Source organism: Rattus norvegicus, chromosome 10, assembly GCF_036323735.1.
Source record: "Rattus norvegicus strain BN/NHsdMcwi chromosome 10, GRCr8, whole genome shotgun sequence".
NCBI classification, from domain to species: domain Eukaryota; kingdom Metazoa; phylum Chordata; class Mammalia; order Rodentia; family Muridae; genus Rattus; species Rattus norvegicus.
In genome coordinates, this window is record NC_086028.1 from 12672551 (window position 1) to 12682659 (window position 10109).

The 10109-nt window shown below is 42.4% G+C and overlaps 1 protein-coding gene across 1 annotated transcript; it reads right to left on the minus strand.

The window, feature by feature from the left end:
• Window positions 1–1271: 1271 nt before the first annotated feature.
• Window positions 1272–2213, minus strand: Or1f20d (olfactory receptor family 1 subfamily F member 20D). Its single transcript, NM_001000494.1, has one exon. It carries the CDS (start codon window positions 2211–2213, stop codon window positions 1272–1274), a length of 942 nt encoding a protein of 313 aa, NP_001000494.1.
• Between the last annotated feature and the right edge of the window lie 7896 nt (window positions 2214–10109).

Genomic DNA, 10109 nt, shown 5'->3' on the forward strand with positions numbered 1-10109 from the left:
AAAAAGACAAAAATAAAAGGAATGAATATTTTCATTACAATTTAAAAAGAAAAGTCTTAGAAATACACAAGATCAACAAAGCTAAGTTATAGTTAGTAACTTTAAATGTTATACTATGAAATGAACATTGAAAGCTCATAAGGTTTTTTTTGCAAAATCAGATCTTTAGGACAGTCAGGCCTGTACAGCGAGACTCTGTCTCAAACCAAACAACAACAAGATAGTTGCTACATGAAAACACCAGCAAACACTGACAGAGGCAGGGAAAGAGGCCTCAGAGACTGACAGATCTGCCCACTAGAACTGTAGAAGACACAGATCATTTTTATTAAATTGGCATACTTGGAGCTTAATGTTAGATGCTATATAATTCCAAGACATCAAAATAACATCATAAGTCCAAATGAGCTGCAGAAGTAGGGTTTTCTGGAGCTCCAAACCCTCCCTTCTCAAACCACCAAGTCTGATCTTCCTATGAGATTGGCTCAAGCTGAGGTCTCTGTGGTGAGAAAGAACAAATCTCTGTGGTTTTCCAGAGGTGGACCAGAGACTCCCAATTGGGTGTTGGCACTCTGTCAAAGGACACAGAGCATTGCAAAGAATGTCAGAAACAGATAGGTGTCTGACACAGTGACAGCACAAGATGTTGTAAGCACAACTGAACACAAGAACAGAGGAACTGCTGATGCCAACAAAATAACAGCACGCCATTGCCCTGAATATGGCATAGGCAGTGGATGCTGCTGTTTGCCCAGTCAGAGCTCAGTCTTGTAGTGAACATCATGAAGAGAATCATTCAGAATTATCCCAACTCAGAAACCACATCCCATCTGGAGCAGGAGTCAATTCGAACACCCAACCCAGTTTTGAGCTTACCATTACTTGCTTTCCAGTGTTGTCCCATTGAGTCTCCTCACACATGCCCAAAATTGTGCAGAGGTTCTCATGGCATTTTGCCAAGTAATCGACATTTGTTAAAGGGTTTTTCATTCTTTTAGCTGAAGGGTTTTTATCCTGTGTTCTGTATCTGATAGAGGCAATAGATATTTTTCTTACAATAGACAAGTACTAAATTTCAGATAATTGACAAAACATGAAACACTCTTCTTCTTTTTTCTTTTTTTTTCTTTTTTTTTTTTTTCGGAGCTGGGGACTGAACCCAGAACCTTGCGCTTGCTAGGCAAGCGCTCTACCACCGAGCTAAACCCCCAACCCCAACATGAAACATTCTTAGACAATAGCTCCCTCTGTGATGTCCAACACTTTCAATATTACTGCCTTGATGGAAATCTCATGGTGAGCACTTTCCTTAAAGCCCCTTTCATATCCCTGTTTCTCAGGCTGTAGATGAAAGGGTTCAGCATTGGGGTCACCACTGTATACATTATGGCACCTACTATATCCCTCCCAGCTGAGTGAGAGGATGAAGAAGAGAAATACTCAGCGATGATGGTGCCATAGAAGAGGCAGACCGCAGCCAAGTGGGATCCACAGGTGGAGAAGGCTTTCCATCCTCCCCTAAGGGATGAGAATCTTAGGACAGCACAGGTGATGTGCATGTAGGAGATCAGGATGCAGACAAATGGGGTGACCATGATCACAGCTCCCTCTGTATGAATCATCAGCTCGTTGAGATGTGTGTCTGAGCAGGAGAGTTTCAGAAGGGGAGTTGCATCACAGAAGAAGTGGGGGATCATGTTGTTTCCACAGAAGGAGAGTGGAGCCATGAGCAGTATGTGCAACAGACAGTTGAGATTGGCTATGATCCATGACCCCACAACAAGAAGGGCACAGAGCTGATGGGTTATCTTTGTTCTGTAGTGTAAAGGGTGGCATATGGCCACAAATCGGTCATAGGCCATCAAAGCTAACAGAAAATTGTCCATATCAGCAAACACACAGAGAAAATAGAGCTGAGTGAGACATCCAGAGAAAGAAATGATCTGACTCCCAAGTATGTAGATGGCCAATACCTTGGGGACAATTGTGGAGGAGAAGCAGACATCCACAAAAGACAGGTTGCTGAGGAAGAAGTACATGGGGGTGTGCAGGCGGGATTCTGTGCCGATGGCCAGGATGATGAGCAGGTTTCCCAGGACAGTGGCCAGGTACATGGTGAGGAAGAGCAGGAAGAGGTGCTGCTGCTGCTGGGGCTGCCTGGAGAGTCCCAGGAGGAGGAACTCTGAGATGCTCGACTCGTTGGTGCTGCTCATGTGTCTGAGCCCAGCTACAGAATGAAGATGCAGAGGTCAGAAGGCCATCTTCAGATTTGGATGTTACAACCAGGTTCACATTAATCCTGCATTACGGTTTCTGAATTAAGATCCACTCTATTTTCCACAATCTCAATTTACAAATCCCAGTTTTAGGTTGTGTTGCTTCCCCAGAGTGAACCATTTAGTCTTATTGGAAGTAACATACAAGCATTCATGCACATACAGCACTCTTACCAGTATCTGATAACATGTACTGTCTTCCTCCCACTCCTTAGAAGCTCAAAGTAAAAGAGAAGCAGCCAGTTATTTTATTGTTCTCAAGCTCTTACTGGTGGTCCTGTGACTCTTGCTGCTGCCACCTCTATGGGAGAGAGTGTGCAGCACTTGTAGAAGTAACATTGACATCTCTACCACTCTGAACATACCTGGAAATGCCAGTTCTATTACTTTACCTTGGAGTTGTTGGGCAATGGCTTTCTAATCTAAGGATTAGAAAATCTTGGGAATATGGTTAGTTTCTGAGTAGGTGAGGAGTGGATGATCACTGTCCCAGACTTCCATGTCAGAAGGATGTCCGGGAGAATTTTATAGATATTTACTGTAGCATAAATTCCCTCTGTGGATAGAGTCCCCAAGCATCTCATTAAAGACCAGCAGAAAGTAGCTATGTAAGCCTGCTCTTAGTCCCTCTTGACCAACCAGTGCGGAATATATCATCTAGGTTCTCAGTCAGCACTTGCGGATGAAGCAATCTGTGTGGAGTAAAGTCCCAGGGAGAATTCCCTGAGACTGATCTAAGCCTGTAGGTTTGAAAAATTAATTTCCATCTTCTTTCCCTCAGCACAGAAAATGACATTATAGCACCATTTGAGGGAAAGTTCTCTCTTTCTCACATTTGATAATTTTCCACATGGTGCTTATGGATCATTTGCTTATAGACAACCCTGGGAGTAACTGGCTTTACAAGGTCAGGTTTGATCCTATAAAATATACAGTGTAAAGTTCAAGGATAGGACAGCTTGATCAAAAAGTGCACAGTCCTCCATGTCTGAAGGTGTCTTGTGCTCAGGGAACCCACATCCTTGGGCATGGTGTTTTCCCAGCCCACAATGATGTGTGCACTTCTCAAAATCTATAGACTCTTGAGTGCATCTCCAACAGCTTCCTATATACTCCCCATCCCTTTCCCAGAGATGATTCATGGCAGGACTTCAAAACCTAGCATGGGGACATCCTCAGTGTTTCTTGTCCTGTCTATGTACCTCCAGAAGCTTATAACATTTTCCCACTTGATTTACAGATGAATAAGCAAAATTCTGAGAGATGACAACAAAAACTAAAAAAACACAGAATTGTGAAAGGAAACTGGGAAAAGTCCTACTTGCTATTGATTTCAGGATTCAGGGCACTTTTAATGACTGGAGAGATGAGGCCTTCATTCCCAGTCAGTATCAAACAGTAAAAGCCAATTCTTTCTCAGCTAAGCTTGGGAAGTAGTTGATAAGAATGTTAGCATGTAAACCCTGAGAGAGAGAGAGAGAGAGAGAGAGAGAGAGAGAGAGAGAGAGAGAGTTAGTTCACTGCCCAGATAGGTGGGCACTCCTGAGACTGCAGAGTGGGAGAGACCGCCAATACTGCCCACCTTTGCCCACATCCCTGGCCCAAGAGGAAACTGTATAAGGACTCTGGGAACAGGAAGATAGGGGCACTCAAACGGCAGGTCCCCTGCAGTCCAGACACCACCCAGATCTGAAGGGACCCGGTCAACAGCTCCCTGCACCCAATTCCATGGGAGGGAGAGCTAAACCTTCAGAAGGGCAGAAATGCCTGGAAATCCAGAAGAGACTACACTCTGACCACATTTCTGACTCTAGAGGAAAACACCTAATGCCATCTGGGACCTCTGTGCACAGGGGCCCGAGAAAAGGCGGGGAAAAGGTGGGGCAGGCCCTTCTGGTTGCCTCCCTCATGGAGAGCTGAAACACAGCCCCCCAGGAGTGACTTCAGCTCCAAATGACATTCTTGGTGGACTCAGGACACATGCCCACAGGTGCAGCTAAAGACAAGTAGACAGTAAAGACTACACGCCTGAAAGCAGAACATTCTGTGCCCATAATTGGCTGAAAGAAAACAGGAAAACTGGTCTACAGTACTCCTGACACACAGGCCTACAGGATGGTCTAGCCACTGTCAGAAATAGCAGAACAAGGTAAGACCAGAGACAACCTGATGGCAAGAGGCAAGCGCAGGAACCCAAGCAACAGAAACCAAGACTACCTGGCATCATCAGAGCCCAATTCTCCCACCAAAGTAAACACTGAATATCCAAACACCCTAGAAAAGCAAGATCTTGATTTTAAATCACATTTGATCATTATGATGGAGAACTTCAAGAAAGACATAAAGAACTCCCTTAGAGAAACAGAGGAAAACATAAATAAACAAGTAGAAGCCTATAGAGAGGAATCACAAAAATCCCTGAAAGAATTACCAGAAAACACAATCAAACATGTCAGAGCCTCCTGGGTTCCCTGCAATGTTTCACCACCCTTGCCAGACCCTTCTGGGTCTCTTGCAGGGTTTGACCCCTGCTGAGCCCTGCTGATGCATGTGGAAGCCTGTTCCTAACAAAGGAGCAGTCTGGCCGGATACTGACACACCCACACCAGGGCAATGGTCAATCCATTCCTGTCTTTTGTCTTCCCAGTCTTTTGTTTTTGAGATTTAGGCTGGTCTTCCAGGATTTCTCCCTAGTAAATTCACTCTTTTGTTACCGAAGTCTTGAGCTGGGGTTTCCCACTGTGCTTCCCAGACCTTTTCCACCTGGTAAACTTGGGGTATATATATTTGGTGAATAAAGCTACAGGAGCCCCCTTCCTTTTCTTGCTTAACATGAGTAACCTGTGTGTGTATGTTTTTTTAATTCCGCAGACTTATGCCCAATTCTCGGGGTCATGTCGGTGTGGGCATCGACAACTGGAGGTTCCACTGAGATCGGAGAAGAGAATATTTCTGACGGGACATCCTGGAAGGCTGGCCAGTGAGGAAGCAGGGACGTATTGGGGTAAGATGACTAGAAAAGGCCTAGGTGATTTGGGCCAGCATGAGTAAAACTTGTAATAAAAAAAGGACAAGTTAACAGTAAAGTGTTTTTGCATATGACTTCTTTTAGAGTTATGTTTTAGTCTTTGGATCCTGACTAGAGATAGTTTATACCCTAGACATGAGAGAGAATGAATGGGTTTGGGAAAAACAGTCCTCCCGGACTCTCCGCAGATGCTTTGGAGAAAGAGAAAAACTTTTTCAGAGCTCTCCTAGAAACAGAAGGAAGGCAGGAGACGTCCTGCCTCTCTGCTAGCTCCTATTGGAGAAATGCTTATTTCTGGTTCTGAGTTCCATAGGTAGGATATCTGGGTCCCTTTGGTGGGATACCATCTAGATTTTTCCTTCTATGTCTATTGTCTGTCCTTGGTGTACCCAGCTGTCCGTGTCTGTCAGTTTATGTCTATGGTTTTTGTTTCTCATTGCTTAAATGTTTTATGTTTCATGTTCAAAAGAAAAAATAGTTAAAAAACTTTATCTGCTGGTCATTCACACCTTGATTTGGTTTTAACACATTTCAAAAAAGGAACAAATGAATAAAAAACAGTTTCAATCGGCCTTTGGAGCCCTGCACCTGTAGCTAGGAGCATAGGTCATCTGGAGAAGCTGCCCGGGGTGAGCGTCTGCATGAGCTGATCTTCAAGGCGCCAGCAGCTCCTCAGTTTCTATGGTAGGGAGCTGATGGCTGTTTCTCTTAGAAAAATCCCTGACTTATTACTGGACTTAGCAGGTGACAAGGTGCTTCTCTTAAAATTACAGCTAGAAAAAGTAAAAATGGTGTTTGGTCTAAATATTAAAGATATGTGTAGCCACTTCATTTTTGTTTCTGATTGGCTTTAAATGTATAAATATGCTCTACATGCCTTAGTTATGAACTATTGGCTTTTAAGTTATTGGATATGGTTAAAAAAATGTAACATTGGTAACAGAAAGTTGGATTAAAACTGGTCATTTGGATAGAGTCATTCTAGACAACATGTGGCATGAGCCAACCTAAGGGAACAGGTCTAAATTGAGATAATATTTTTATGGAACTCTTATCCTAGAAACCAGGCTTCTAAAAGAATTTAGGGCAATGTCTCTTTGTTGATGTATTGGAGACCACACTATCGTGTATTCATATGTAGGAATTGGCAGTCGAACTTTATAGCATGAAGGATAGACTCAGTGTTTTGGAGACTGGATTTTGGAGGCTAGATTGTTTGTTAGAGATTGAGTTTTGCTTTCTGAAGTCGTGATTGTGCTCTGGTGTTATGAGGAGAACTTAAAGGTTGTGGTTAAGGATTGCTAGTGTTACATTGACTAACTCAAACTTATTTGTAATTTAAAAAAAATCAAACAGGTAGAGATTGTTACAGGAATTACGAAGGACTGATGAGGTTTTAGAACTTGTGAGAACATTATAGCCTGTTTGCTTACTCCAGCTGCCATTTCAAGATAGATTTAGAGGATTGTTTTTATGCAGTTTATGTGAAAGATCCCCAAAGGGAGACCCTTACTCAAGTCTTGGGAAATCGCGGACCCCAGACACAGAGAGACCATTTTGGATGTAATACACAAAGGTGAGGTTTATTACGGAGACCTATAACGGAGATCTCTGGGCCGACACGTATCCCACGCAGGAGACAGAGGTGTCGACCCCGAGTTGCTGGGAGAAGGGCTTTTTAAAGAAAGAAGTCACAAGCTCCAGGAGATGAGGGGATGTCAAAAGGAAATACCAAAAATGTCACAAGAGGAAACTCTCAAAGTCACGGGATTGTTCTTAAGACTCTAGGGTTTAAATGAGGGGAAAGGTCAAGCATTCTCCTGAGAACAGATCTTGATTGTCCTTTAGGGTAAATGTTTGTCAGAGTTGATGAGGCATCTGCATCTGAAACACATCTAGTTAGGCTTGGCCAGCCAATTTCCTGGAATACTCTCTGCAGGACACAATGGCTGGAGGGCACAATGAGGGCTTGAACAAACATCACCGGGGCAGAACAAAACCCATTACTTATTTACTCTCATCCGGTGATAATCGAAGTGTCGATGAGTCTGTACCAGTTCTCCTGCATTTTTAACAATCTGTCTTCCTGAGTCAGATCCTGTTGCTGAGTTTTGAGCTAATTTAAAACTCTATCTTTCAATGTCCTGGCGATTGTGAGGAGTTTTCATTTAGTAAGCTTGCTTATAATTTTAGAGAGCCCATGAAATGCTATCCTTAAAAAATTTTACAAAAGAATGGCTAATAGCTTTGTATTATGTAATTTTGTTGCTTCTTCAATGTAAAAAGTTAGAACTTTGAATCTTTCAGTGTATATGGAAATTTTAGTACAAACCTTTACTCCCACAATGAACTTTAATATTTGGGGAGTAGCTGTTGCTCCAGAAAAGATTCAATATTCCTTTTTAATATTTGAAACTAATTTTAAGCTTCTAAGGATATGTTAATTGGCTAAGTACCTTACCAGAGGACTTAAGCCTTTGTTTGATATCCTCATTGGAGATAAAGCTTTTGTTGTGTTGATACAGAATTGTAGGCTAGAGTCATGGAAGTATTTTAAAAAGAAACCTGGTGAAACATACCTTATTCCAAACAGCAATTAAATTGGTTATTACAAAATACTGATATTTGGCCTATCACATATACAAATTTTTTAGGAAAAATTGATAATTTTACTCTTTGCATGCTTTTTGTATTTCCTGTAATTTTGCGCATGCAACCCATAGAAAATGTGCTTACTGTATTTATAGGTCATTCATCTAATGAGAAGGATACATATATGATTGAATCACATGTTTATTCTCTTGAGTTTCCCCCTGCTTCAACACAGATTATTGAATTATGTGCTGTAGCTGCTGTTTTTAAATGTTAAAGAATCAAGCTTTCAATTCATACACTGTAGCCAATGTGTGGCTTATGGTTTACAATTGATTAAAAATTTTTCCTTTTTTTATATACTACTACAATTACTTAATGCTTTACGGGAGGCAAGTTTTCTACCTGAAATCTGTGAGTGATGATTTCAGTGTGAATGTTTGACAACTCGCTGCCCTTTCAGAGCTCCGGCTCAGACAACTAAAGAAAACCATACACTCATACCCAGCTCTTTGAAAATGGTAATGGAGTTGATAGCACACCCTCACAAAAAACGAAGACTCCATTTGCTTACTCTCAACTCCCAGCCTCATCCTGCCAGCTCAGGGATTTCTAAGGCTGAATTTGGACAACATTTACAGAATTTGGCATTTCTAATTAATGTTTAGGTAAATAAAGCTTGTGAGGAGCTGGAGAGGTGGCTTAGTGATTAAGAGCACTAAGTACTGTTCCTTTATAGGCCATTTAAGAACTCACAGTGGATTGCCTGGACCCCTTAGTAAGGGAGGGAAATGATACCAGGAAGATTATAGGCCCTACACAGGAACAATGAGTCAAACAATCTCATTCTTTATATCACCAAAACAATAATGCTGGAGACAATAATTTGGTATACAATTCAAATTATAAATACAAGTGCTCAGTGTCCTCAATTTCTTCCTGTATCACGTAATAGTGTTAATCATCGAGGACTTATCTTAATAAATAATATCTTAACAATATCTTAATAAATAAAAAAGGGGAGTTATATCCCTGTATGCTATACAATTATTTAAATAATGCTCTTTTTATTTCAAATTTAAAATTTGGGTGCCAAGGAAAACTCTGGGTGTTTATGGCACCCTACAACTAGGCATACTTTTGCCTAGGTGAAATAGAAAGGTCCACGTATTAGCATGATCCTGTTCAGGTATTTTATGTGGGGAAGAGGGCATGTTTGTGTTTTTCCTACAGGATGCTGCAGGAATATGCCAGCTGCCAGAGGTTGTTGTTGAGACTTGCCGATCCTGGGAGCATGAAGATTCAGTCTCATGGTTCGAGTCCTTGGAGTCATCCCTGTGCCCTTGGAGGAAGATGGAAGATTCCCACTCATCTTTTGCAATCAGAGATTCTGGCGTTGCTGCAGTCCTTGTTACCACCACGTGTGTCCTGTCCCACCTTGGCCTGCGCTCCGACCCTCTGTGCACTACTGCTCACCAGAGAAGACTGGACTCCAGCCGTTACCCTTGCCCCTCCTCATTCCCCTGGCGACTCTCACCACAATGACTGGTGTTGCCATTTTGCAGTCTGTGACTTCACAAGAATGCCATCTCCATGAATAGCCTATTAAGAACACCAGTGGAAGGGGAAGTCCTTGGTCCTGCCAAGACTGAATCCCCAGTGAACGCGATTGTTGGGGGGAGGGCGGTAACAGGGGAAGGATGGGGAGGGGAACACCTATATAGAAGGGGAGGGGAAGGGTTAGGGCAATGTTGACCCGGAAACAGGGAAAGGGAATAGCAATTGAAATGTAAATAAGGAATACCCAATTTAATAAAGATGGAGGGGAAAAAAGAAAAAAGGGATAATAGTGTCTAAAAATGGAAAAAAAAGAAGAAACAAAATACTCACAGGAGGAAATATGGAGACAAAGTGTGAAGCAGAGACTGAAAGAAAGGCCATCCAGAAACTGTCACATATGGGGATCCATCCCACATGCAGTCACCACACAGTCACTATTCTGTATGCTAAGAGGTGCATGCGGACAGGAGCCTGATATAGCTGTCTCCTGAGAGGCTCTGTTTGAGCCTGACAGATACAGAGCCGGATGCTTGCAGCCAAACATTGGACTGAGATCAGGGTCCCCAATGGAGGAGTTAGAGAAAGGAATGAGATTATTGAGGAGGTTTACAACCCCATTAGTAGAAAAACAATATCAACTAACCAGACACACC